The 27,790-nt window shown below is 43.6% G+C and overlaps 1 protein-coding gene across 5 annotated transcripts in view; it reads left to right on the plus strand.

Moving 5' to 3' along the window:
• The window catches only part of Alg9 (ALG9 alpha-1,2-mannosyltransferase), a 62,055-nt gene that overhangs the window by 26,972 nt on the left and 7,293 nt on the right, over positions 1 to 27,790 (plus strand). For 3 of the 5 annotated variants that reach the window (XM_048416718.3, XM_085688739.2, XM_048416717.3), the window contains exons 11-14: positions 1,888 to 2,017; positions 2,788 to 2,935; positions 5,310 to 5,439; positions 16,714 to 16,844. In XM_048416718.3, the coding sequence (XP_048272675.1) occupies positions 1,888 to 2,017; positions 2,788 to 2,935; positions 5,310 to 5,439; positions 16,714 to 16,844 (539 nt within the window). Of the gene's footprint in view, positions 1 to 1,887; positions 2,018 to 2,787; positions 2,936 to 5,309; positions 5,440 to 16,713; positions 16,845 to 16,962; positions 17,068 to 27,790 lie in introns of all 5 variants that reach the window. The other 2 variants (XR_015001635.2, XM_085688740.2) reach the window with 2 other exon arrangements.

Below are 27,790 nucleotides of genomic sequence, written 5' to 3' on the forward strand. Positions count from 1 at the left end.
GAGTACACCTCTATCCATAACATGAAATATATCCTGAAAGCTCTGTGTATTGATGAGGATATATTTCACTCTATTTGCTATTGATTATGTTTGTAATGTTCATTTGTCTCCTGTCAACAGCATCCATTTACTACTACATTTTAGCTTATCATATAGGACATCACATATAGTAGCACAGGGGCAGACCAAACAGAATGTGTGTTCTATAGTTATTAGATCAGAATCAAACATGGTCAGGATTTTGGGATTATATCAGACAGTTAGCAATATGGGGCAGTTTGTAATCTTGATTTAAAGCTTGTCCAGATCAATTCTCTGGCAGAGTTAATTTTACATGTGTTTGATTATCTCTGTGTTTATGACCTCAACAGTTTGGGACCCTCTCATGTTCTTGCTACCATTTACAGTTGTCAGGGAAAGAAAAAAAAATAAGGTGATAGCTTTTTGTTTTTAACAGATTTATTAAGTGAGAACTCATAAACTATGAGTTCAGCTTTTTAGTGGCTTTAGTGTATTTGCAGGTGTCTGCAGCCGCGAGTTTAGGACATTTTCATCACCTCAAAAGCTCCATGCTCATTACCTAGCGCCCCCACCCCTTTGTCATGGTATATCCTCAGTACACTGTCACTGTCTCCTTTGTATATCAATTTGTCTATTCTGTGCATCCCATGTGAGTGAAATCTTAAAATATATGTTATTTTATCACTGATCTCTTTCACGTGGCATAATGTTTTAAGGTTTGTCTGTGTTAGGGTGATATTATAATTAGGAAATACATATATATTATGTGGCTGTATATAATATATTACATATACTTATTTGAGATAGGGAGTCTCACTGTGTAGTCTTTGTATGTAGACCAGGTTAGCTTTGAATTTACGTAGATTCATCTGCCTATACCTCCCTAGTTCTGTGATTGACGGTGTGTACTACCATGTCCACCAGGGTAATAGTTTTAAAAGATAACTTTATTTATAAAGTATAGCTTCATGTGAGATAGTTTAGAGATTGTTGAAAGCATTTCCTCTTCCATCAAGACACCTATAACTTTATATCATCTTAACTTTTGTCATAATGTTGTCAGTATTGTCATATCTAAAATACTGATTTTATTCAGATATTTTAAGATAAGTTATTAGTGTTGGGGCTTACGTCTGTAGTTCTATACTTGAGGGACAGAAGCAAGAAGGTAGCAAACTACTGAAGGATGCAGAGTAACAGCCTGTCTTGAGAAGCAAAAAAGAAAAAAACAACATTAGAACCTCATGCACCAGCAAAAATATGCACTTTATTTTCTTTTGACAGTAGAGTTTATTCTTGTAAAGTTGGCTGGCTAAGCAAACCTGCAGACAGAGCTAGAATAGTTGACTTTGGTCTTTGAATTTGGAATGGGTACCACACCAAGTGTTTGCACATGCTCAGATCCTTCCTCACACCCCTTATTCTGCTTCTGTATCCCAGTTTTTCTGTGATGTCATGTGGCCGTGTATATTGTGTCTGTGATGTCATGTGGCCGTGTATATTGTGTCTGTGATAGCGTGTGTCTATGTATATTGTGTCTGTGATGTCATGTGGCCGTGTATATTGTGTCTGTGATAGCGTGTGGCCATGTATATTGTATCTGTGATGGTGTGTGGCTGTGTATATTGTGTCTGTGATGGTGTGTGTCTATGTATATTGTGTCTGTGACATCATGTGGCCGTGTATATTGTGTCTGTTATAGCGTGTGCCTGTGTATATCGTGTCTGTGATGGTGTGTGGCTGTATATATCGTATCTGTGATGGTGTGTGGCCATGTATATCGTATCTGTGATGGTGTGTGGCTGTGTATATTGTTTCTGTGATGCTGGGTATCTTGTTTATCAATACAGTTGCCTTTCCTTCTAGAAATGTTACCACTTTGTGTTTCAACGATATCGCCTGGAGCATTACACTGTGACGTCCAGCTGGCTTGCATTAGGAACAGTCTTCCTGTTTGGGCTCTTGTCATTCTCTCGCTCTGTGGCTCTGTTCAGAGGTAGACATACTGGGAGTGTCTTAACCCATACTCACAAAGAACTTCACCTTAGTGTTTACTTGTAGCGTGTGGTTGGCTTATGCTGGGTGGGTGTGGCTCTGGACTGAAAGGAGATTGCTAGATCATCATGGCACTACACAGCTTCCCCTCCAATAGCATTGATTTCTGACCCCCATTTTCAGTTTAAAATTTTTTTATGTATATAGGTGTTTTGTCTGAATGCATAGGTACTACATGGGTATCTGGTGCTTGTGGGGACCTGAAGAGGGCATTGAATTCCCTGGAACTGAAATTACAGACAGTTGTGAGCTACTATGTGGGTGCTGGAAAATGAAGGTGGGACCTCTGAAAGAGCAGCTAGTGCTTTTAACTGCTGAGCCATCTCTCCAGCCTTTCTTATTTTTAATGTTTGCTGCTAATGTAATAAAACCTAAATATGTTCTACAAATTAGGACTAAGTTCTCATGGTTAAATATTTCCTAATAATTTTTATTGGGGTCATAAGAGTATGATGTACCCAAGGAATAGAAAATTTAGAGGGTAAAACAGTATGCAAAGAACAAGAAAGCAGGTTACGTTTGGCAAATAAAGCCTCCCCTGTGGTGGTTGTCCCACCAAGAGAGACATCTGTGCTGGTAGAGCTGGCTTCCCACTGAGCTGCTGTGGGTTTTCACACTCTTAGAAATTTCATGTGGATTATAGTGGGATATTAAAATGGATTATAACTAAAAGCTAGAACCTCATCTTATGCTTATTCATTATCCTTTTAGGATATCATGGACCCCTTGATTTGTATCCGGAATTTTACCGAATTGCCACAGACCCAGCCATCCACACTGTCCCAGAAGGCAGGCCTGTGAATGTTTGTGTGGGAAAAGAGTGGTATCGCTTTCCCAGTAGCTTCCTTCTGCCTGATAAGTAAGTCGTCCTTTAATTCATAATAATTTTGTATGTGTGGCGGGTACATGTGGGGTTGTGTATGTGCGTGTGTGTGTTCAGAAATGTCAGAGGTGGACAGAGTGTCCTCTTCTCTCACTCTCTGCCTGTTCTTTGAGGAAGAGTCTCTCACTGTACCTGGAGCTTGCTACCTCTTCCCCCCCCCCCCCCCAACTAAGCTGGATTGCAATCAGCAAGCCCTAATGGTATCCTGCTGTCTCTGTGGCCTCAGTGCTGACATTACAGGCATGCACGGGATAGCTGGTGTGTTGATGTGGGTGCTGGCATTTGAACACTGACCCTCAGACTTGCACAAATTGAACTCTTAACCACGAAACTATCTCTCCAGTTCCTAATTCTCACATTTTATAATTTATTTTTAAAGATTTATTTATTTTTTTACATGAGTGTTTTACCAGTGCCCAGTCAGGCCAGAACAGAGCATCAGCTCTTCCGAAACTGAGTTAGAGAGAGTAGCTAGCTTCCATGGTGGTGATGGGAACTGAACTCAGGTTCTCTTCAGGAATAGCAAATGCTCTTAACTTCTGAACAGCCATCTCTTTACCCCCATTTCCCAGAAATTTACATCAGAAAGTAGCAGTTCTATGTCAAGATTGTGTTAGAGTTTGTTTGTTTTGGAAGACTTAATTTTTTTCTTTGGAAGTGTATGTATATGTGTGTGTATTTGGGACACATGCACCCATGTGTAAATGTGTGAGGAGGTCAGAGGTCAACTTTGGGTGTTGTTCCTCAGGCATGTCTGCCCTGGTTTTTGCGACAGGGTCTCTCATGACACAGGACTTGGCAGTTAGGCTAGGCTGGCTGACTGGGTAATTAGCCAGTCCCTGGGATTGTCCCGTTTCTGCCTCCCCAGCACTGGTATTAGAAGTGCACCCCACCACAGCTGGCTTTTTCACTTGACCTCAGATTCTCACCAACTGGACAGTCTTCTGAGCCCTCTTTGGAGTTTTTACAGGAATTACTGAATCATTTATCTTCTTAGAGTGCTGCAGAATCTGCATTGTGTGCCTGCCTCTTTTTTCATGAACAGGTGTGTCTAGGTCATGTGTTTTTCCCTTCTCCTAGTCACAGGTGTGTCCTTAGGCTTGGCTGGTAACTCGTATGTGTGTGTGAATGTGTGTGTGCTCATACTCCTGCATGTTCCTGTGCAGAGGCAGAGTTGATGTCATGTGTCATCTTCTACTGCTCTTTGCATTATTTGTTTACTGATTTTTGCTTTTGAGCCAACGTCTCACTCTGTAGCCCTGACTGGTCTGGAACTTGCTACATAGACCAGGCTGGCCTCTAACTCACAGAGATCCGCCTGCCTCTGCCTCTGAGTCCTGGGATTAAAGGTGAACACCACCATGCCTGCCTCCACTTTATTTCTTGAGACAGGGTCTCTCTCCTTGCTATACTGAGAGCTCAGGGTTTCAACTAGCAAACCCTCCAGAATCTTCCTGTGTGTCTCCTCAGTGCTGTGCTGGGATTGCAGGCATATACTGCCACGCCCAGCTTTTATTTGGATGTTGGAGTTCTAAATATCCAGGCCCCTTTTTGAGGGCACATCTTTATCATCCTGCAGTTAACACTAAAACACTTCTAACCGTGGTGTGTAGAAACCTCAGCAAGAGGAATGGATTTAGAAAGGAGTTTTTTTTTTTTCCCCTTCAACAGTAAATTTCCACAGATACATAGGAGTCGGGAGAACTGTGATGGAGGTGTTCTGCCTCCCTTTATACTCTGTTAGATGTGGTAGCGTATCACCCTGGACTTCTGTGTTTTCAGTGAGAAAGAAGTCTGGCTAAGATGAGTAATTAATGTTGCTGACTTCACCAGCTCCTCACCTGGTAATACAGCTGGGGTTTTTGTTTGTTTGTTTGTTTGTTTTTTACATAATGAAGATTATAAGGTCATAAACTTGTCTTTTAAATGTTGACTTAGGCCTTTGCCTTTTGTATGAGAATTATTCAGACCAAAATAGTGTTCTCCCAGTGTTAGTGCATTTGCCATCTTTCTCTGTGCACCTGGTGAGTTGGCTTTAGTTCTTTAATTCGTGTGGGAGGTAGTAACATGCTGACACTCCTTGTTCTGTGGTTGACTGTTAAGTTGGAAGTTTTGAAGCCGAGACTTGAGTAGAAGGACCGAGAAACCTTTAGTTGTAAATTTCTTGATGATTTCAGACCAACTTGTGACCTCTGCCTCAGCTCCCTGGTGAAGTTTTAGCAGAAATTGTGTTTTGTTCAAGTGAAATGTTTTCCTCGTGATCTGGGGTGAAGGGTTGTTTGTTTCAAGTCTATTTAGCAACATGATCACTTTGTGTTTTTCTCATTCTTCTCATTTGTGTTTCTGACAGCTGGCAACTTCAGTTCATTCCATCGGAGTTCAGAGGTCAGCTACCAAAGCCTTTTGCAGAGGGACCACTGGCCACTCGGATTGTTCCTGCTCACATGAATGACCAGAACCAAGAGGAGCCTTCCAGATACGTAAGGGCTGCCATCTTCTCTTGTTGCTGCCCAGAGAGAAAGCCACTTTAGCTCTCTAGGCAGGTTACACTGGAGCACTGACCAAAGAGTGTCTCAGAATGTGATTTCTTGCGAGTAAAAGATGAAATAACGCGTGCGTGGAAGGAGTGAATGGGATAGTTTCTTTCCAAATCTTGTTTAATTTTCCATGTAAAACATATAATTCAGTTAATTTACGAAGTTTTGAAGGGGCTGGAGATTTTCCGAGAGAACCTTGAGCTGTCCTTCTGAGTCCCCTGAAACTCACATCATTCCTTGGTCTCCTGAAATACTTGGTGGGGAGCTTCTACGTGACCAGGTTACCTTTGACCTGGCTTTTGCTGTGCTCTGCTTTTGTTAGCACAGCACTCAGAAAGGCTGTTTCAGAGTAAGTCCCATGGAGCAATCCCTGTCAGTGCCATGATCTTCTACCTACTTGCCTTCAAGTCATGTGAATTTTATTCAGCTCTTTTGAGAGATAACAGTTTTGACGTTTGATACTGGTAGAAATCTGGTTTAAAAAGTTGAGAGCTGACCTTCGAGATGGCTCAGTGGTAAAGGCATTTGTTGTTTCTGACTTTACAACGTGGTGCCTGTGGAAGTTTGTGTACTCCTTGATAAGCACATAAGAATATGTGGTATGTGTGTGTGTGTGTGTGTGTGTGTATTTTAAAATGTCACGTGGTGAATAAATATAAATGATAGAATAAAGTTCATAGATAGTAAAAGGCCCTTTGATTAAATGGTTGGAAAACACTATTTTTGGCAACCTATTATTAAATAGATAATACCTTAAATATCAATATATTTAATTTGGGTTCTCTTGTGCCATATACTCAAGATATAGTGTAATGAGACATGGAGTTGCCTTCTGAAGCTGACCTGCAGCCAGATAGTGAGGATCTTTCTTGTGTGAGCATCCTGATGTATGCAGTACTGGGAATCAAACCCGGGGTCTGCTGTGTGTTAGGCCTGTACTCTGCCACTGAGCTACATCCCCAGCATAGTGTCTGGCATTGAGGCATATCTCACAAATGCCCTTCATTTGATGAAGGGTGCCTTCCAGAAATTATAATCTGCCCAGACCTTTCACCATCCTGACTATTACTAATCTCAACCTAGTTTTGATTTCAGTTTGTCCATGGTTGTTGTCTTTTCCTTATCAGTGTCTTTGTGTTGGTGGCCATGCCTGGAGTACTAGTCTCCCACCTCATGCTGTCGGGATTCTCTTCAGATGGGAGTGACCATGTTCACCATGTGTAGCAGGCTCTCTGTTGGTGCGTGAGAGATGTGTCTGCAGTCACCGAGCTATTGGCCTTCCTTCTGTTGCCTACGTATTTCTGATTTGTTTCTTATGTTTGTCCTGTTCCTCCTGGATTCCCCACAGTACATAGGATAGATAGGCTTGTAAACCTAGTCACAGCCTGCTGGTGTTATCTAGTGATTACAGCTAGTATCACCCTGCCAGTCTCTCTTTATTTTTTAATTTTTGAGACATGGTTTCTTTTCTTTCTTCCTTCCTTCCTTCCTTCCTTCCTTCCTTCCTTCCTTCCTTTCTTTCTTTCTTTCTTTTTTTTTTTTTTTGGATTTTCAAGACAGGGTTTCTCTGTAGCTTTTGGAGCCTGTCCTGGAACTAGCTCTTGTAGACTAGGCTGGCCTCGAACTCACAGAGATCCGCCTGCCTCTGCCTCCTGAGTGCTGGGATTAAAGGCATGCGCCGCCACCACCACCGGGCTGAGACAGAGTTTCTTTATTATGCAGCCCTGGCTGTCTTGAGGCTTTCTATGTAGACCAGGCTGGCCCCAGACTCAGTAATCCACTTGCCTTTGCCTCCCAGTCATTGGGATTAATGACAGACATCACTGTGTCTGACCTTCTGCCAGTTTCTTATCCAGCAGACCCCAGTGGATTTCTGAAACTCTGGATGTGTTATGATTTTTCTGTACATACACCTATGATAAAGTTTAATTTACAAATTAGGCACATTAAGAGTTCAACAATAGCCAGGCGTGGTGGCACATGCCTTTAATACCAGCACTAGGGAGGCAGAGGCAGGGTGGGTCTCTGAGTTCGAGGCCAGCCTGGACTACAGAATGAATTCCAGTTCTCTACTCACCCCTAATTCAACACTAATATAGTAGAAAAGTTTTAATAGTGTAATATAGTAAAAATTATATGAATATGTTTTCTCAAAATATTTACTGCACTTTAAGTTTTAGGAACCTCAGCATAGGTCATTTCTGTTGGTTTGCATCTTATTGATTTAGGTGTGATATCCTTTCGGTGTACTGACTTTTGATTTGGTCTGTTACTTTCTGGAAACATTGAGTAGTATCATGAGATGATTTTATTTGTGATTCTCTGGCATCTTAATGTAAGTGCTTATGGCTGTAAAATTCCTTCTTAGAATTGCCTTTACTGTATCTTTCATTTTTCTGATAGTGGTGCTTTCATTTTAATTTGTTTCTAGGAATTTTAAAATCCCCTTCCAGGAGTTCTTTGCATGCTCCTGGGGGTGTATTCATTAGTCTTATCCAGATGTGAATGCAGGGAACTACAACAGTGAGTGGCTTGGTAAGACATGCCCAGTGGTGCCGTAGTGGCACAGATGTTAAGGTGGTAACCTTCCAATTGGATTTAAAGCCCATTTCATAAGACAGAGCTCATGCCTCGAACTGATCTTAGGCCAAGAACCTGTGGCTAGCTATGTCATGGGACCTAGGAAGAACCTACTACTTTTATTCTGCTATGTGGACATGGCAGTAGTAAACTGGTTCCTAATGACTTACCGTGCACCCATATGAGTGCATCACTCAACCCTTATCAGAGGAGCTGCTTTCAGCAGTAGATGGCCATTACCCTAGAGACCCACAGACTGGTCAAGATGAGGAGAATAAGAGATTACAGGGTGTTCAACCCTCAGTGGGACATCTCTATCATACCCTTCCTCCCAAGACTCTTGATATTTTAACTAGAATATGACATAGAATAGTCCAAAAAGACCAGAACAGAAGCAAGATAAAAAATAATATTTTTCATGTATTTGGATGTTCATATCTCTCCCTAAATTTCTGTTATAATTCTGATGAATAGGTTTTTTTGTACCTTTAGTTTGTATCCATCCTCTATACCAAAGATTTCAAGTTTTGTTTCTTTTTTAATATTTCTTTTTATTTATGTTATATGTGTATGACTGTATGAGTATGTGTACCACTTTTGTATAGGTGCCATCAAAGGCCAGAAGAGGGTGTTACATCCTCTGAAACTGGAGTTACAGGTGGTTGTGAGCTGTCTGATGTGGGTGCTGTGAAGGAGCAGTCATCTGGAACCCAGCCGTCCCCAGCCTCAGGCTTTGCTTCTTAACCACACTCTACAAGTCCTGGAAGTTGTCATAGTTTTTAACATTTCTCTTTATTGATTTCTGAATCACTAATTCCTCCCCGTGGTTGCAGTCTCTGACCCCTGGGATTCTCTCTTTCTCCTGATTAGTCCACAGAACTGCTTTCTTATGGTTTTTCCTGTTATATAATGAGGTCTTCTCCCTCAGTGTCTGTTTCTTTGCTGATTTTCTCATCTTGCTCTTCAATTTACTTCTTCATTAATTTATTTACTTATGTCTTCTTTGAGATAATTGGCCATTTAAAAAATTATTTTTTAATTTTTTTGTCCAGTACTTCAGTAATTTTGATCTCTTTGGAGAGAGGAATTTTTGGAGGAGTCATGTTGCTTCATGTTTTCTTATTTTGTATTTCTGTATTATGGTTTGTTTATGGGGTGAACACCTCATCCTGGTTTTTTTTTTTTTGTGGGTGCCCTTGGTGTGGTCAGTTCACTTCTGTGTTGGGAAGAGAAAGCAGACTGCAATAAAAAAGCAAACCCCAACAGAGACAAATGAGATACTTAATTTAAAAAAAGAAGACATTTGGGAATAACAACTATGCCCCCTACAAGAACTGTAAAGAGAGGAGCTAAAGTCAATAAAGGGTAAGGTAGGAAGTTGAAAAATTTGAAAGGTGTGTAACATGAAGGGGCCTGCTTGTTGGGGTATCTGTCCCGCCCAGTACCCTACAGCCGGCAAGCCCCCAAAAAAATCACACACAGGACTCCATAAGATTATAAAACTGATTGGCCCATTAGCTCTGGCTTCTTGTTAACTAATTATTACATCTTACAATAACCCATAATTCTTGTCTGTGTTAGCCATGTGGCTCAGTACCTTTTCCAGTGGGGCAGGTTACATCTTGCTTCTCTGTGGTCTGGGCAGGAATGGCGGAGGGAGCTTCCTGCTTCCCAGAATACTCCCATTCTCTTTGCTCCACCTTTACTTCCTGTCTGGTTTTCCCGCCTATACTTACTGCCTGGCCAATCAGCATTTATTTAAAATATGATTGACAGAATACAGACAGTTCTCCCACACCAAAGGTGGGTATTAATAAAACAACAGAAAAGAGGGAGAGACGCAGCAAAATAGGAAAGAGCAAAGGTGTGTGGGGTGAAGTTAGCAGAAATACAGTAAGGAATAGGAAACTGTCCAGCGGGGCATGAAGAACTGTCCAGAAGAGGAAGAAGGTTCCTTCTGTGCCTGAGCCTCTTAAGAAAAAGTGAAGGAATTTCAGAGTCAGAGGTAAAGTACAGGAAAGCACCTGTGAGAGACGCTTAGTTCCAGAAGAGCTGACTCAGCACCTTCACAGAGTCGGTAGGGTAGGCAGATGTGCAGGACTGAGAGCTGACTCAGCACCTTCACAGAGAGGTAGGGTAGGCAGATGTGCAGGACTGAGAGCTGACTCAGCACCTTCACAGGACTTCAGTTAACATGCTGGAGGGGTGTAGGAGGATGACTCCTGAGATCTGTACTGTTAAGAAACACTATGGAAGTGGCTAACTTCCTGTGACTATTGAGATTATCCCATGAGGTGGAATGAAAGACAACCCATTTGTGGAATGTGGAGATGCTGGCAACAGGGATATCCAGATCAACAGGCCTATCAGAAGGATGAACTAAGTATCCTCTGTGCTGTTTTATAATTGGTCAGTAAATGGACAGTGCCCTACTTGGCAAACTGGGAGGAAAAAATCCAGCCAGTAATTACTTACCACTGAGACTGAGAATGAGGAGACTTTCCTTTTTCCCAGGCTTGTATCTAAGTTCACTAGGAGGAGTGTGGAAGGTGCGACCATTTTCTCTCACGGTTCTGAACAGGTCAAACAATAGGTTCTGAGAAGGCTGAGCTCCACCCTGCTTTGCACACTGACTTGTGGGCTTCACAGTGACCTCAGACAGCTGCTGCTCGCCCGAATTCATGCCAGTGGTCTTGCCCACAGACCACAGTGTGTTCAGGAATCCCTCAGTTTGATCTTGCTGGTCCAGCCTGAGGACTATCTGGTTGGATGCTCCCTGTGCCAGAGGTGCTAGGCCAGTGCATATGTAGGTGTGGAAATAGCTGGGCAGAGGTTACATTTCCACCTAATGTCTCTGGGACCTTCAGACAGAGGATGATTCAACCAGAACAGTTTGCCCTGAGGATGGGGTAGGGGTACTGGGTGACTGTGGTGCTTCCAGTCTTTGTCCCAGGCTCCATTTGTATACACACATAGTTGATTTCTTCTGCCCTTCCAGAGTGGGAGCACGATGGATACTTTTTCCCATATAGATGCATTGTCCGAATTAGTGTCCCACCTGTAACCGATTTCCTGGACCCATCCTCACAGGATGGCTGTTCACTCAGCTGGGGGAGAACAGAGGCCACTGGGTCCTGCAGATGTAGAAATGCAAGGGCCTCTGTTCCTTCAGTTATTAAGTCTGATGATAAGATTCCCCAGCAGCACCAGTGAGTAAGGTAGGAAACCTAGGCCCCACCAGACCTGCTGCTTGTTGTGTAGATCTCTGCTTTCTGTTTGGTTGGTTTTGGTTTTTTGAGATAAGTTTTCTCTGTGTAGCCTTGACTGTTCTGGAACTCGCTCTGTAGATCAGGCTGGGCTTGAACTCACAGAGATCCACCTGCCTCTGCCTCCTGAGTGCTAGGATTAATGGTGTGCGCCGCCACAACCTGGCCAGATCTGTTTTAACTACATTTTTGCATCACACCAAATCATGCATCTTAGGTGCTCACCGTGGAGGTCCGTCTTCTCTCTTGCTGAAGCTCTGCTGAGGGGAAATGTCCCGCTTCCTATAGTTCTGCTGAGCATCCACTGCAAGGTTCCTTCCTTTCTGTCACAAACCTGAGTTCCAGTGTTTTGAGATTTCACCAGTCTCTTTCTGTTGCCTCCTCTGTATAACCCACATCACTCCTGCAGCTGTGTTCCTTGTCTTTTCAGTCCCGTGGGGGCTCGGGTGTATGTGATAGGCGTGTCTCATCTGCTGTAGCCCCTCTCCCAAATCATACCTTTTTGTTGATAAAATACTTGAAATTGAGGAAGCATTCTAAAAATCTCGAATTTTGTTTGTTTTGTCTTTTGAGACATGGTTTCATGGAACCCAGACTGGCCTCGAACTTGCTCTGCTGCAAAGGTAGCCTTGTATTCCTGATCCTCCTGCCTCCACCCATTGACAAACATGTGCCTTTAGCAGTGAGATTATTCGAGACTTGAGAAAGCTATCATCATTTGTATCCGAAACCTTCTGAAGAGGTGGTAGAGCCTCTAGGGTAAGTAGGAGAGTAGGGTGTTTGGCTGTCCCGTTTCATGACGTAGTGGAAACATTAAGTTTAAATTTGATGTATTGAGCCAAATACAGTAAGATCTGGTAAACTGGGGGGGGGGGGTGAGGGGTGGTGACCGTGGTGACTGTTGTTTCCTGTTGCACAGCCTCCTTGATGTTTGAGACCTGCCAGGTCTCAAGGCACTAGGGGGATAGTGATGACCAAGAAAAATCCAGTCCTTGACTTTACAGAACTTGGAAGACTGAGCTGTAGGAAAGCCTGGCCTTACTGCAGTTGCTACAGAGGCACATGAGGAGACATTAATCAGATATTCTGTGTTTAGAAAGACATTGTTTTCAGAGGTTAAGTATTAAATTAATATCTCATGTTAGCCATTATTGTATTAGGCAGCCTAAGTACCAAATTTTAGCTATGGGAAAAAATGCCCTGGCTTTGTTTTGTTTTGTTTTTTTCTAGCTTTAATCCTTGTCTTGAATGTTTATTATAGGGCATTTGGTTTCCAGAGGTTGTCACATTATTCTTTTATGCCCTACAGATCAGATTTTTTTCTGCAGTTGGTTACTAGAGCATCTTGAGTGACAGTAGAGAACAAGATCTGGGTATTTATGGAGATACTTTCCTGTGATCCTCTCTGCACTGGCCCTCCACAGAGACCTCTGTTTTTCCAGTATGTGTGTCACTGTCCTTTTGAGCTGATTCATGCCTGAATGCAAACTCACATTCTTCATATTTTAGTATAGTGATAGTTTGTGTTTTAATAAATAAAGCTTGCCTGAATATCGAAAGCAAAACTAGCCACCCTAGTCAGCCATACAGGCCAGGCAGTGGTGGCACACACCTTTAATCCCAGCAGCCACACTCGTTAGCCATAGAGGCCGAGCAGTAGTGGTGCATACTTTTAATCCCAACACTAGAGAGGAATATAAGAGGGGAGAAGACGGGAGCTCAGGGTCTTAGTCTCAGTCTGTGGTTTGCTGGAGAGCAGTTTAGTCTGAGGTTTAGTGGATTGCCCATTTGATCTGAGCGTTGGTAGAAATGAGAACTCTATAGTGGCTTGGCTGCTTTGCTTTTCTGATCTTTACCTTGAACCCAAGTATCTGTTTTTATTATTTGTGCTACATTTTAGGACTTAGAAGGTTTGACTCAAGCTGATGGATGGAATTTAGGGGATGTCACTGAGAATAGGAGGTTGGGCTACTCTTTCCTTGTCCTCACACAACAGTCTAGTGGAGATAAATACACTTGGTATAACTGTTGCCATTTCAGAAGTTACCTCTGCTCAGTCTTTATGCTTCTCACGGCCTTTCTGTAGTCTTGGGGTTTGTTTTCTTGTGTACATCCCTTCCTCTCAAATGGTCTCTCTAATTCTCATGTCTTTTTCATCTCTTTCTTCTTTCCTCCTTCACTTTTTAAGGGGTGTGGGATAGGAGTCTCTTAAAACAGGACCTCAGGTGATAACCCAGTGTGGTGTCAAACTCTTGATCCTCCTGCCTCAGCCCTGAACTGAAATACAGGCATATGTTATCATATCTGGGTCCTCTGCAAGAGCAAGTACTGTTAACTACTGAGCCATCTCGCCAGCTCTCAGATGATTGATGTTGATACAGTTTAGTGGATGCTTCTGACCCAGTGAGGGATACTCAGTGGCTGTGACCCTTCCATTTCACATGCTGAGTTTATTGACTTGGCAGTAGACACCAGGCCAAGTTCAAAGTGGGATGGTTGGTGCTGGGACGCTGTTGCTTTAGGTTCTTCTGTTACGTTCTCATTTTGCAGAGGTGGTCAAATATTCCTCTATTATTTGAGCTATTAGTGTAGTTACTCCTAGTTGGTAAGTTCTGTTTAGACATTTCATTGATCTTCATTGCAACTCTTAAAGGTTAGTGACAATATGTTCATTTTACAGGCAAAGAAATTATATTAAAACCTTAAATGACTACAATTCACACATAATTGGTGGTAGAGCCTAGACCTGAATGAGACTGAGCCTGCTGTGTTAAAGTTCCTCTTCTAATAACTTTATCTGTCCTTGAATGAAGAACCTGCCCTGTTCATTCCTAAGCCTTGCTTCTGGAGACTTTTGTCATGGCTTTTAGTTTTCAGCAACTGTTTGCCAAAGGGTAAAGCAGAGGTTAAAGTCTTACAGAATGCATTGCTATCTCAGTATGGCTTTGCCCTGGTGACTCTCTAAGGCCTTTACTTAGAATTTCCCTAGGGACGATTTGGCGAGTAGAGCCTAGGCTGACTGCTAAATTAGTTACTACCTCCAGTTACAGTAGACTGTACCCAGCCAAACCTCCATAATTAGACCTGTGCTGTGCCTAACTAGGAAAGGTCAGGCTGAGGTGAGGGATTGTAAATATGAGAACTGGACCGCCTGTGGGAAGGAGTACAAGCATAAGACCCTCAGGCCCTCTGCCTCTTGCTGGTTCTCCTTAGAAGCATGGCGTTGGAAAGCCTTTAAAAAAATTGTGTCATGTTCTTACAGTCGCTCAGGATCTGCAGAGTGGGTGTGCAGACAGAAAAAAAGGCTACTTCCTGAAGTGTTTATGCAGAGGACCATTTTTAGAGAGTTGTGTGGAATGGAATTGGGTCTGACGTCAGCTCTCAGTGTGCTTTCTCTTCCCTGGAGGAATAGCCCATATGGAAAGACAGATGTGAGACTAAAGTCTTCTTTACATATAAATAAAGCTGAGAGGGAACGGGAACAGTGCTGGGAGGTGAAGTTGGAAGAGAACAGCTTGCTGCAAGCCATTGAAAACCAGGTTGCTCTTATGTGTACTAGAAAAAAAAATCTTCCCTTAGGTATAACCTAAATATATAAAATGTCAGTATACAGCTAATTGTTTTAAGAGAAAATACCTGTGGAGCCACTTCAAAAGACAAAAAGTAGAATATCCCAGATCCCTCTGGGCTCCTGGTGCTTCCCATGATCAGGTCTACACCATCTCCGAGTAGTCTGCTGGCTTTACAATAATAGTTTCCTTGCTTTTGTCTTTATTTTAAATTTTGTTCCCATTTCTTTATATGTGTGCACATGAGTTGCTTGTGTATATGTGTGTGGACACACATGTGCTGTGGCCTGCACATGGAGGTCAGAGGACAGCTTGTGAGAGTCAGTTCTCTCCTACCATCTGGCTCTCGGGGATTAGACTCAGATCCTCAGCCCAACTTTAAACATTCTTGAACTTGTCTTATGGTTCAGGTATTTCTGCTAGATATATTTTAGGTTGAGTTATATGAAATTATCATTTTTATATCAGGCACTGAATATTAATGATTTAATATATTGATCTTATATCTGGGTGTATTATTATTATACCTGGGGAGTTTAAGATGGTTTCCTATGATTCTAAGATCATAGGAAGTACAGATGCTCAGTTTTGGTAGTTGTACCAAATGGTTTTCTGAAAAATTTTGTACCAACTTAATGTAAAATTGTTGCTTTATATTATGGCCAACATTTTTTATGTTAATTTTTTTTCTAGACAAGGTTTGTCTGTGTAGCTCTGGCTGTCCTGGAACTCACTCTGTAGTCCAGGCTGTTTTTGAACATAGAGATCCACCTGCCTCTGCCTCCTGAGTGCTAGGATTAAAGGCATACACCACCACTGCCTGGCTTCTATGGTAATTTATTTCATGGTGATTTAACTTTACATTTTTTGCTTACTAGTGAGATTGAGCACTTTTCATTTGTTTCATATAGAGATTTTTGAAATACCTGTTAAAGGAGCTTGCCCATTTCTTGTTGGGTGTTTATTTCACTGATTGACAGGAGCTCATCTTATATACTGTGAACCTCAATTGCTTACTGTGTGTCATCCGTCTTCTAGTCTGCACTTAGGATTTGATTTTCAGAGCATATTGATACTCACCGTAGGCTGTGAGCAATCGGACGACTGCTGCCGATCTCCGGTACTTTTATTGCTCTTCACTCCTGCCACTGCAGTTCCTCCGCTGTGCTGAGCCTGCTGTAGAGGCAGTTCTGTGCCTCTGTCCATTCTCTTGACTTCTTGCAGGAGATGCTCATGATCTTGTGGTATTGTTATGAGGTGCAGTTCCGCCTCTGGCTCCATCAGGAGAGTCAGACTGACACCTGGTCAATCATGTCCTTTAGACCTTTGGATAAGATAGATGACGGGAGCAGTAGTGAACATAAGGTTGCTTTTCTTCTTTTTGGTTTTTCGAGACAGGGTTTCTCTGTAGCTTTGGAGCATGTGTCCTGGAACTAGCTCTGTAGACCAGGCTGGCCTCGAACTCACAGAGATCTGCCTGCCTCTGCCTCCCAAGTGCTGGGATTAAAGGCGTGCGCCACCACCACCTGGCTAAGACTGCTTTTCTAGAGTTAGGCAGTACACTCAAGTTGGCTATTTAAATGTCTGTGGGACTGGAGGGACTTAAAAACATAGACTGACTGCAGACCACTTCCAGCTGCCTACGTGCTTGTCTGTCCCCGGCAGCCTCAGGGGTAGCCGTTGCTATTAGCCTAGGTAGCGTGGGTATTCAGCATTATGGGAATTCTTAGGGTTGTAACTGGGTCTCTCCTCTGCAACAATCTTCATAATTACTGATGAAGAGCTCACCTTTTCCGTTTCAGATTGACATCAGCAAATGCCATTACTTAGTGGACTTGGATACCATGAGAGAAACACCCTGGGAGCCAAACTATTCATCCAACAAAGAAGAGTGGATCAGCCTGGCCCATAGACCATTCCTGGATGCATCTAGGTATGTGACTTCAATTGTGACAGCTGTCCTAATCAGTGGTAAAAATGAATGCTGGAGTTGAGCGAATCCAGTCCTTGACTGTCTTGAGTAATTCTTATTTCCTTTTTATTTGGTACAGTTTTGTCCATGTGTACTGAGAAATTTAAGAGTACTCTCTTCTTGAGGCCTCGGAATGCAAAGTACATTCTATTATTATCGTAATGAAAGGTCCTGAGTAGTACAGGTAGGTCTATGTGGAAACTCAAATAAGGTTTTGATTAGTTTTGGTAACTGACTTTAACTGACTTACCCGAGCGTTCTGACATTGCTAACAAGATTAACTGTACTTTGAGGAGCTTGATGTCCATAACTCAGAATCAAACCTCCGCAAGTACTGGTAGGACTTCTATTTTGGTTGTTTGAAACAGGGTCTCACTCTGTAGCTCAGGACTGGCCTGGAACTCATTTAGGTAGACAAGGCTAGTCTTGAACTTGGTGGTGATCCTCCTGCCTCAGCCTCCATTTGCTGGACTGCAAGTATGCCTCGCCACATCAGCAGATCTAGTGAAGGTTTTAAAGCAAAGACCAGGACTTGGCTGGCTCTTCAGAAAGGCCTGGGAATTAGGGGCAAAAAAAATGATGGGAAGTGAGAATTGGAGTGTGAGGGTGTTTGTAGACTTACTGTTTGAGGGTGAAAGAGGGAGACAGCTAATAAACATAAGAAAAGAGGAAATAGTCAGGAGACAGAGGCAAGCAAATCTCTGAGTTTGAGGTCAACTTGGTCTACAGAGCAAGTTCCAGGACAACCAGGGCTGTTACGCAGAGAAACCCTGTCTTGAAAACCAAAACAAAACAAAACACAAAACAAACAAGCAAAACCAAGGAAAAAAAAGGAGGAACTAGATTTATATATAAAGGTTCTTTAGAGAAAGAGATCCTATTGAATGTGTTTGTAATTATGAGAGGGGATTGTTAGGAGCACACTGGAGGCCAGAAGTAGCTGGTCAGTCCAAGAAGATAGAAGCCTCAGAACAAATTGGCTTCGATTCATGCTACTGTAACCAGTTACCCGAGGCTGAGTGGCTAAACCAGCAGACACTTTATTCTGCATAGTCTCGGAGGCTGGAAGTTTAAGGCCAGTGTGCTAGCAGTCAGATTCGGGTGCAGGACCTCCTTCTACCTAATGTGAAAAAGAGGATGAACTCCCTTCTGGAGGGCTCTCCACCATCGCACTGGGGGTCAAATTGGAGCATAGGAGAAAAACACTTTTTGAAATGGGTCTTATTATGTAGCCTTGGCTGGCTTAAAACTTGCAATCCTCCTGCCTCCACTTCCCAACTAAGGAATTACAGGTGTGAGTCATTTAGTCTAGAATAACATTTGTAAGTAGAGCTGTTATAGATTAAGTTTCTCTTATTTGAAATACTTGGGACTAGAAGTGTTTTAGCCGTCAAATTGTGGAATGTGTACAAATATATTTAATAAGATATCTTAGGGACAGGATCCAGGTCTACTCACAAATTCATTTATGTTTCATATATACTTTATACAGATGCCTTGTTGGTAAATTCTTTTAAAAAGATACTTGATTTTCAATCAGATGTGGGGGTGGTGTCCACAGAGGCCAGGGGCCTTGGATCCTCTAAAGCTGGACTTACAGGCAGCTAGCGGTGAGCTACCTGATGTGGGTGCTGGGAATCAAACCTGGGTTCTCTGGAAGAGCTGCATTGCTCTTAACTGCCAAGCTGTCTCTCCAGCCCTGTAGTCATTTTACATGATTTTGTTTAAGAAACAAGTTAATGGTGTGGCTCTTGGAAATTTTCAAACAATCAGATCAGGTCTACTCAGTTTTCATAAATACCCACTGGCACGTTTTGGGCAGGTGAGTTTTCTTCCTCTTTGGGTCAGTATTGAACAGTGAGATTGGTGAATTGTACGATGTAAGCATGTTTAGCTTTGTAGGAAGCTGCTGTTCTGCGTTCCTACCCGCAGAGAGTGAGGATTTGCCTGCTTGTGGTAGGGACTGTAGTATGTATCTTGATGTGGCTTTAGTTTATTTTTCTCTAGTGATATTTGGTGTGAAACATCTTCTTATATGCCTGTTTGTCATCTGTTAGTCTGTTTGGATGAGCTGTTTTTAAAGTCTTTGGGGCCTGCTTGACTGCCTGTTTTCCTTCCTTCCTTTCTTCCTTTCCTCCTCCTTCCTTTTTTCCAGCTCTGGGGTTTGAACCCAGGGCCTATGGTTGCTAGACAAGTGCTCTGCCATTGAGCTAACCCTCTAGCTCCCTTGACTTTTTTGCTTGCTAGTTTTTGTTGTTGTTGTTGTTTGTTTTGTTTTTCTTGGCAGGGTTTCTCTATGTAGCCCTGGCTGTTCTAGAACTCACTTTGTAGACCAGGATGGCCTTAAACTGACAGAGATGTGTTTCACCATTGCCTGGCTCTTTTGACTCATTTTTAATTAAATCTGTCCTGTTAGTCTATCTTATTGTTCTTGTTCTCTTGTTAATGTTTTTTACAAAAAGCAAATATTTCAATTTTAATAAAATTCATCTTATCGATTATTTTCTCTCCTTCTACTGTGTGAGTCCTGGGGATTGAACTTGGGTTTTCAGGCTTGGTGTCAAGCACCTGTACCTGCTGAGCCATCTTGCCAGGTCAATGGCCATTTTCTTCTCCAATTATGTATAGATTGTAGCCAACTAGTAAGGCAAATTTAACCATTTTTTTAAAAAAGGACTTTATTGGAATATAATTTACATGCCAAGTTATACAACCACAATTGTATGTTACCTTGCCAGCCCCAACTCATAATTTTTTATTTATAGGTTTGAATTTTTGGCCGTTTGTTATAAGTGGGATCATATAATGTGTGTGGTTTGTGTTTGGTTTCCATGATGGTCTGTATGAGAAAAGTCACCCATAGGCTCAAATTTGAACATTTGGTCCCCAGTTGGTGGCGCTGTTTGTGGAGGTTATGGGACCTTCTGAGGTAGAGCCTTGCTGGAGGAAGCATGCTGGGGCTGTGCTGTTTGATGTTTTACTCCTTTGCTCTTTTAGCTTTTTTGAGGGGGGCACCACCCAGCTCCCAAATAAATCACACATAAAGACTTATTCTTAGTTATGGGTGCCTAGCCTTAGCTTGGCTTGTTACTTGCCAGCTTGTCTTAAATTACCCCAACTACCTTTTGCCTCTGGGCGTTTATCTTCTCTCACTTCTGTGTGTCTTACTTTCACTCTGACTCCGCGGCTGGCCGGGTGGCTGGCCCCTGTCGTCCTCCTCCCCTTGTTCTCTTGTTCTCCCTTTCCTTGGTTCTTCTATTTATATTCTCTGCTTGACCCATCTGTCTGTTCTCCTGCCTTTCTAGTGGTCATTCAGCTTTTTATTAGACCATTAGGTTTTTCAGACAGGGAAAGAATCACAGCTTCACAGAATTAAACAATGCAGCGTAAACAAAAGGCACACACCTTGAAACAATACTCCGGAACCAACAGGGGTGGGCTTTGAGAGTTACAGTCTCATCCCACTTGCACCTGGCTCCCTCTTCTTTCTGGGCATGAGTGGAACTGATCTGCCAGCTCAGCTGTAATGCTGCTGCCCTTACAGCTCTACCCCTGACACCATAAGCCGAAAGGAACTTCCTTCCGTAAGTTGTTTCTGATCATGGAGTTTGTAGTTTGTCACAGAAACAGAAAAGTAACTGATACAGCTTCTTTCTGTTCAGCATGTTTCTGAGGTTCATTCAGGCAATCAAATGTACCAGCCCTTGTCCCTGTTTATTGCTGAACATGTCCTTTTCTGTTGTTCATTCCTTCTTCTAGCTGATAGACTTTTGGACTTTTTCCACTTTTGGGCAGTACGAATAATGATGCTGTAAACGCATGTGGAGTTGATTGTGGTTAAGAAGCCAAGGCAGAGCATGGGAGACAGAAAGTCGTACGTGAGGAATCTTCTAATTAGTGGTCATGGCTTTAATTTGATAACAAGTGAACTGGGAAGGGCATTGAGGGGGTGAGAGATGGTGAAAGGTGGCAGGTTGTGAGTGGAGGAGCTTGCTGGAAGAGCGAAGTAGCAGTGGCGGCGTCAGAGTCTGTCCTCAGTGTGCGTGCTTCACCGTGCCTACTCCTGCCTGGTAGAGTGTTTGGGCTAGATCTTACCGTGCTGAGAAAGCGGTGACAGCGAGACTCAGGCTAGGGAAGAGCTTCATCTTTGAGGAACAGCAGACCTAAGCAACCTTTCTGTCAGCTGGATGCCTTTAGGGGGCTTCACTTTTGTTTTTGTTTTTGTTTTTAGAGATGGGGCCATACTTTGTAGCTCTAGCTATCATGGAGACCAAGCTGGCCACCTGCCTCTCCTCTGGAGTGGTGGCATTAAAGGCATGTACCACTGCGCCCAGAATGTTTTAATTCCTTATAACTTGTGTGCAGGGGTAGATTTTCCAGATAGTACAGTGAAAAAGAAAGAAAACCCACTGATTTGTGAATGGAAGAGGTCAGGTTCTCACAGAAACATGGGGTATAGTGAGAGTGTGGAGTCGGAGGACCTGGGACTTTAATCCTGGCTGATTGCTGTCAGTACCTCCACATCTGGAAAGCAAGGGTGTTTTCTACATTTGTACGGTTAGATGAGAGTGAGCGAAAGGGCTGTCAGCTTAGGAAGTGTTCCAACAAGTCAGATCCTTGAGCAAGCGCTGCAGCTCCCGATCACACTGTCAGTACATTTCTCTGTAGATTTGTGCAGCTCCCAATCACACTGTTGGTACATTTCTCTGTAGATTTGTGCAGTTTACTTGATGCATTTTGCTGACATTCCTTGCTGACATAGTCTAAATAGGGCCTCAGCTCTCTGAAACAGAGAGAAGCAAGCAGGATAATTTGCCAACACATAAAAAAAAAAACAAAAAAAAACAAAAAAAAAAACAACACTCTTGAGAGAATGTTACTGGAGAGTCTTTGCAAGAGCGAAGCAGCTTAAAGATTATTGGGACATTTTTGTGACCAGTGACCATGAAGACACCGGTTCTCCGTGGGTTGGTAAGTAAGACAGGGCTTGGCTGCTGAACGCAGGAGATGCACTTAATGAATCTATTGGGAGCATGGAAGCCTGTGTCCTCGTTCTTTTGTCCTAAGTCATTTGTCTGCTTCACTGAGGCCTGCAGACTTCAGGCCTGGTAGCTGAAGCCTCCAATGACCAGCCTAGAACTGCGGCTGCTGCACCCGTGCCGGTTCTCCCGGGCTGCCTGATTTGAGCTTGTCACCGTGTTGGGGGAGGCTGCTAGTTCGTTTCCCGACCACCCTGACTTGGGATAATCACACAGAAACTATATTATTTAAATTACTGCTTAGCCATTCAGTTAAGCGTATTGCTAGCTAGCTCTTATATCTTAAATTAACCAATTTCTATTATTTTATATTGCTATGAGGCTTGTGGCCTACTGGCAAGGTTCCAGCTGATGACTCCATGGCTTCTCACCAACTCCCCCTACTCTCTCTATACATCTCTTTTAGCCTGGCTTTACTCTACTAAGCCATTGGGCGAAAGCAGCTTCTTTATTAACTAATGGCAATAAAACATACTCACAGCATACCTCACCTCCCACGTCACCACAGTAGGGTCTGACTGCTTTTAGAAGGACTATCAGACTTGGAGGAGATGGCTCCAATCTAATCGGCTGTAACACTTAAAACTGTTGTTTTTACTTTACTTCTTTAGTGTTTTTCCTACATGTTTGTCTCTAAATCACTCAAGAGCCTGGTGCCCTCCAAGGCCAGAAGAGGGTATCAGTCCCATGGAACTGGAGTTAAAGATGGTTGTGAGCTGTCGTGTGGGTACTGGAGATTGAACCCAGGTCCTCTAGAAAAGCAACCTGTGCTGTTAACTGCTGAACTATCTCTCCAGCCCACAACCTGTGCTGTTAGCTGCTGATCTATCTCTCCAGCCCCAACCATAAAGAGTGCAGATCTAACATCGAATGGCCAACTCATACTGCATACTTCATGAAACAAGAGGGAGTTTTCCTTTCTTCGAACCAGGACACAGTTGCTGCTTGTATAGAATATCTTGACAAGTGGGCGGATGTAATGCCTCCTCTGAGAGTCCCCCGAGAGGACTGATGGGAGAGATCTGGAATAAATTAACAGCTCGGTGGTGAGGGTGGGGTTGTGGGAACCTGGTGGGAAAGCCTCTCCAGGTTGTTGGCACCATGAACACTGGGGTCAGTTTGTAGCTTTGGGGACTGTCTAAAGGCCCTGTTCAGTCTGCAGCATTCACCACCAGCAGAGGCTCCTCATTGGCCCTTCTGTCTCGGTTGTGTTGCTCCCACACATGGCTCCTCCCATTCTGAAACACCATCTACCTGGATTCTAGGCCTGCATGATTAGAGGCTTGAGGCAGTTGGGAGGAACTTAGGCAGGCTTTCAAACTCTTGCAGATGTAATTACAGCTGAGGAACCAAGGCAGGTTAAAACAGCAGCTGACAGGGTGGCGTCGAAGGGCCTCAGTTGTAGCCAGGTAGGGAGTGCATGATAATATTTGCTGCTTTGTTCTTTCAGTGCCCAGCACAGGGCCCTGAACTTGGGCTAATCTAGAGAATTTCTGTAGACTGCGTGACCTTTTAATTATCTTACAAGAAGTGAATCCAGCAACTATGAGGCTTGAAACTATCCCACCTGCATACATATATCCCTTTGTGTCGTGTGTAGGAGGGTGGTCCGGTTGATGGGAGCCAGCGTAGATGGAACTATTTATTTCTGTAAACTAAGGTTACTGGAGTTAGTGTTGTGAAGGTAGGGTAGTTGGAAGCTATGGCCTAGTTACCACTGTGTAACAATCACCCATTCTTAAAGCTGTTAAAGAAAAGCCCTGCTGGCTCACCTAGCTCTTTCTTCCTCAGGATGTCTTTTGCATCGGCCGTCTGGACAATAACTGAGAACTGGAGGTGTCCCGGAGGCTTTCTCATTCACACCCCTGGCTGCTTAGACTAGCATTTGCCTAGATCCCAGCTGAGGCTGTCACCCAGAATACCTACCTTCCTGTGACTTTTCCATTTCCATTCCAAGAACTCCTTTGCTTTTATGACCTAGCCTTGGAAGCCAATGTCACTTCTCCCTCCTCGTGGTAGTAGTGGGAAGCCACAGCCAATGCCCAACGGATGGAGATTTGGATTATTTTTATTATGACAGAAGTATCAAAGAATTTATGGACATGTTATAAAATCACAGCCTTTAAAATGCCATTCTTCTAAACTTTTCAATCCAAAGGTTTCTTACAAGAGAAAAAAGCAGCCCCACGGGCCATTGCCCCTTCATACCCAGGTGGGAAGGAGACAACAGGATCTGCTGGCCAACGGCTGTCATGCTTCAGATGGTATCTGGTCCTTTGGGTAGAATCAGTTCTTCCCCCTGAGCAATAAGTGATGGACTCTTACCTTTTCCCTATGTGCTAGTCATAGTGGTGGCCTTGCCTCTCTCCTTGACGCCAAGGATGCTGGGAAACAGGAAGAGCAGAGTTGGTGTACTCTCACACTCCTTTATCAGCCTACTGCTCTCACCGTCTGTTTGGTTCTCTGTCAGCTTTTGCCTGCTGCCTCTCCCTCCTCTCCATCGTCCTTACCCACCCACCTCATCCTTTCCCAGACATAGCTACTCTAGGCCAGATTTGGCTTCAGAAGACATTACATGTTGCCTGATATCTTATTCCGTTTCTCAATCATTGAAATCTGCTGTCCTGTAGGAAGAGTAAAAAGAACCTTTTTATCCCTTGTGAGTTCAGAGAGCTCTGCTTTCTTTTGTTGTGGAATGAGTTCTCTAGAAAAACCATTTCCACATCTCCTCACCGAATTTGTGCTAGTGGCTCAGTTTGAAGAGACCCAGTGCTTCAGGACAGCCTTGCTTTAAGCTCGTAGACCGAGCAACTGGCTTCATCAGTCTTTGTTCTCCCTCCTTTATGACTCAGCATCATAGGGCCTTAACATACTATTTGGTGGAGTTTACATACTTTTAAAAAAGATTTATTTGTAATTTTTATTTCACATGTGAATGCCTGCGTATATGTATGTGCACCATGAGTTACAGTGGCTGAGCCACCCGATATGGATGCTCCCCAAGAGCAGCAAGTGCTCTTACCTGCTGCACCATCTTTTTAGCCCTGGATTTATGTAGCAGTAGAAAGGAAAGGAGGTGAGATAAGGACTTGTCAGAAGCTTGCGCTTAATGAAATAAAAGTTGTTGAGACAAAGTATACTCATTGTTTATTTCAGACCTTTAACGCTTGCCAGAGCCTTTTCCTTGACATGGCTTCCGTTGTTCTTCTGCCACATGGATGAAGTCCAGATAAGGGTAGAGATTCTAATAGCACCGTTGTGTGCTTTTCCCACCAGAGTGGAACTACCTCCATCTCTCAATAGCTCCCAGATGGGGAAGACTGGTGAAGACACTTCCCCCCAACCCTTGGGGCTGAAGGTCACAGTGTCCAGTTGCCTAATAGCAAGTCTTTCTCAACTCTGCTGTTGTGGATTGTGGCTAAAGGTGACTGGTGCAGAGGCTGTGATGTTATGCCAGATGTTGTATGCATCAGCAGCGTGGTGCACTGTGTCCCCATGTCACGGTGCTGTGGTCCCCGTCTGTGCTTTGGCAGACTTTCTGATCATGCCGCATCATGGATCTTTGTAGGTTACTGTAACCACATGACCTGGACCTTAAGTCACAGAGATGACCATGACTTGGCAAGTTCTGTGTGAACTGTCACTTGAAAAGGTTGTTTGACCTCCTAGAATAACATTTTCTTCATTAACATGGACCCCTTCTGCATCACTTGCACCTACCATCCCATTGTAGCGCCCTCCTTTCTTCCACCCATACCGTGTAGGTTTTGCTCTACTCTGCCTCATGACTTTAGGACTAAAATGTTTGGGGGGAAGATGAACCTTAGATGCTAGGGAAGCATATTAGGTCATCTGATTTGAGGGTGGCATGTTCTTTCATTTGCAGAGTCATGTTTCCTGTGGTACAGTCTAAAAGCAGCAAGTGCAGCCTTGCAGCAAGTGCGGCATGTTAAATTAACCATTATTCCTGTGTGCACTCTCAGGGCAGAGACGTGCGTCATCTTTGCAGTATTACTGACTGCAGAGCAGTGGCCCTCGCCTATGTCCTGCTAGAGGCTACATTAATAAGCACTCTTGTTTTTGCCCAACACCAGCCTTTTGAACATTAGAATTGCTCAGAGGGTTGGTAGGTTGATTATGACTGAATCTTAAAGGAGCTCAGATTCTCTGTCTCTTTTATGATTCTCTCATCCATTCATCCTGACGGCAATTTCCCTTCCTTTACTCCTCCCATCCCCCACCTCCATCCCCAGATCTACTACTCCATTTCCCTTCAGGAAAGGGCAGGCCTCCAAGGGATAGCAACCGAACATGGCTTAACAAGTTACAGTAAGACTATGCCAAACCCTGTTTCAGGAGCAGACAAAAGCATCATAGGTACCCCCACTATTAGGAGTCCCACAAGAACACCAAGCTACATGATCATAACATACACACCACACAATATATGTGCATATATAACATATATGCATAACCTAGTGCAGCCCCATACAGGCTCTGTGACTGTCGCTTCAATCTCTCAGAGTCTCTTTAGAACTGAAGGTACTTTGAAGGGCCAATTCTGCACTGACAGATACAGAACCAAGCTCGTGAAGACTCGTGAACTCTAGACGGGCAGCTGTGGAGCCTCCATGGGACCAAACTAGGCCTTCCATACATGGGTGACAGTGGTAAAGCTTGGACTGTCTGAGGGGTCCCTGGCAGAGGACTAGGATCTTTTCCTGGTTCACGAGCTAGCTTGTTGGAGCCCATCCCTATGGTGGGATGCCATGCTCAGCTTTAATGCAGTGGGGACGGACTGGTCCTGCCCCAACTTAACGTACCGGACTTTGCTGGCTCCCCATCGGAACCCTTGCCCATTGGGAGGAGTGGATGGGAAGTGAGCTGGGGTTGGACTGTAAGATGACTCGCTGAAATGTGCACTGCATGGAAGAGAAGGAGCAAAGAGCAGCTCTTGAAAGTTCCCAGTGGGGCTGAACCGGCAAGGCTAAACATGATTTTAATGTTTGGATGAAGGTGGATGAATGACTGGAGTGATGAGGGGAAGGTGGGTGGACAGATAGTTAAAAATAGGAGGGAAACCTGAGTACCAGAAGGTTTTCTTTTAAAGCTGACAAATTGACCCAGGATTTCCATTTGCGCCTGCAGAACTGGTGATGTCAGGCACTAGCTGACTGTCTTCATTGATGCCAGCAAATGTAGATTTAAGTCTCCACAGCAGAATGCTCCCAAGCCCCAGTAAGTGGGGCTGGTAACTGAACAGAACGTATTCTGAGCTGCCAGCTAATTACACTGCTCAGGTTGTTGTGTCCAAGTCTGTTCCATGCCTGGGTTGCTGAAGAGTCTTTCCTCCTGGGGCCGAGCGTCTGGGCTTCTGTGATGGGGACATGTATCTTGTGTCTCCCCAGTTACGTGCCCGTGTTCTTTCAGGTCACACCGGTGGCGTTTCATTTCATTACAGGCCTTGTGATATTGGCTTTGATAGGTTTTTCTTTTGTCCTAGCTTATGATGAAGCATGTTCCCACGTAAGTGTACAGACTCAGTCTTCCAATGCTCAGCTTCTTCTGTTATAGAAATCTAACTTCCCTTCTTCAGAAACAATACAGTATAACGAGTCTTTCTGATCTTACTTAACTGTTAGAGCTGCTACAGCTACTAATGGTTAAGAAACAAATATAATCAGGGATTCCCTCCTTTCGATATCAAAGCAAAAGAAAGGAGGAAGAAATGTAGGACAGCAGTTATGTCAGATGGGAGGACTCAGCTAATTTGTTCTCAAAACCAGCATCAGACAACCACAGACTTCTCGTCCCAGCTTAGAGGTGGGCATGCATCCTCTGCTGCCAGCTTCTGCCTCACCTCTGCAA

This window comes from Myodes glareolus, chromosome 4, assembly GCF_982192425.1.
Source record: "Myodes glareolus chromosome 4, mMyoGla1.1, whole genome shotgun sequence".
Classification (NCBI taxonomy): domain Eukaryota; kingdom Metazoa; phylum Chordata; class Mammalia; order Rodentia; family Cricetidae; genus Myodes; species Myodes glareolus.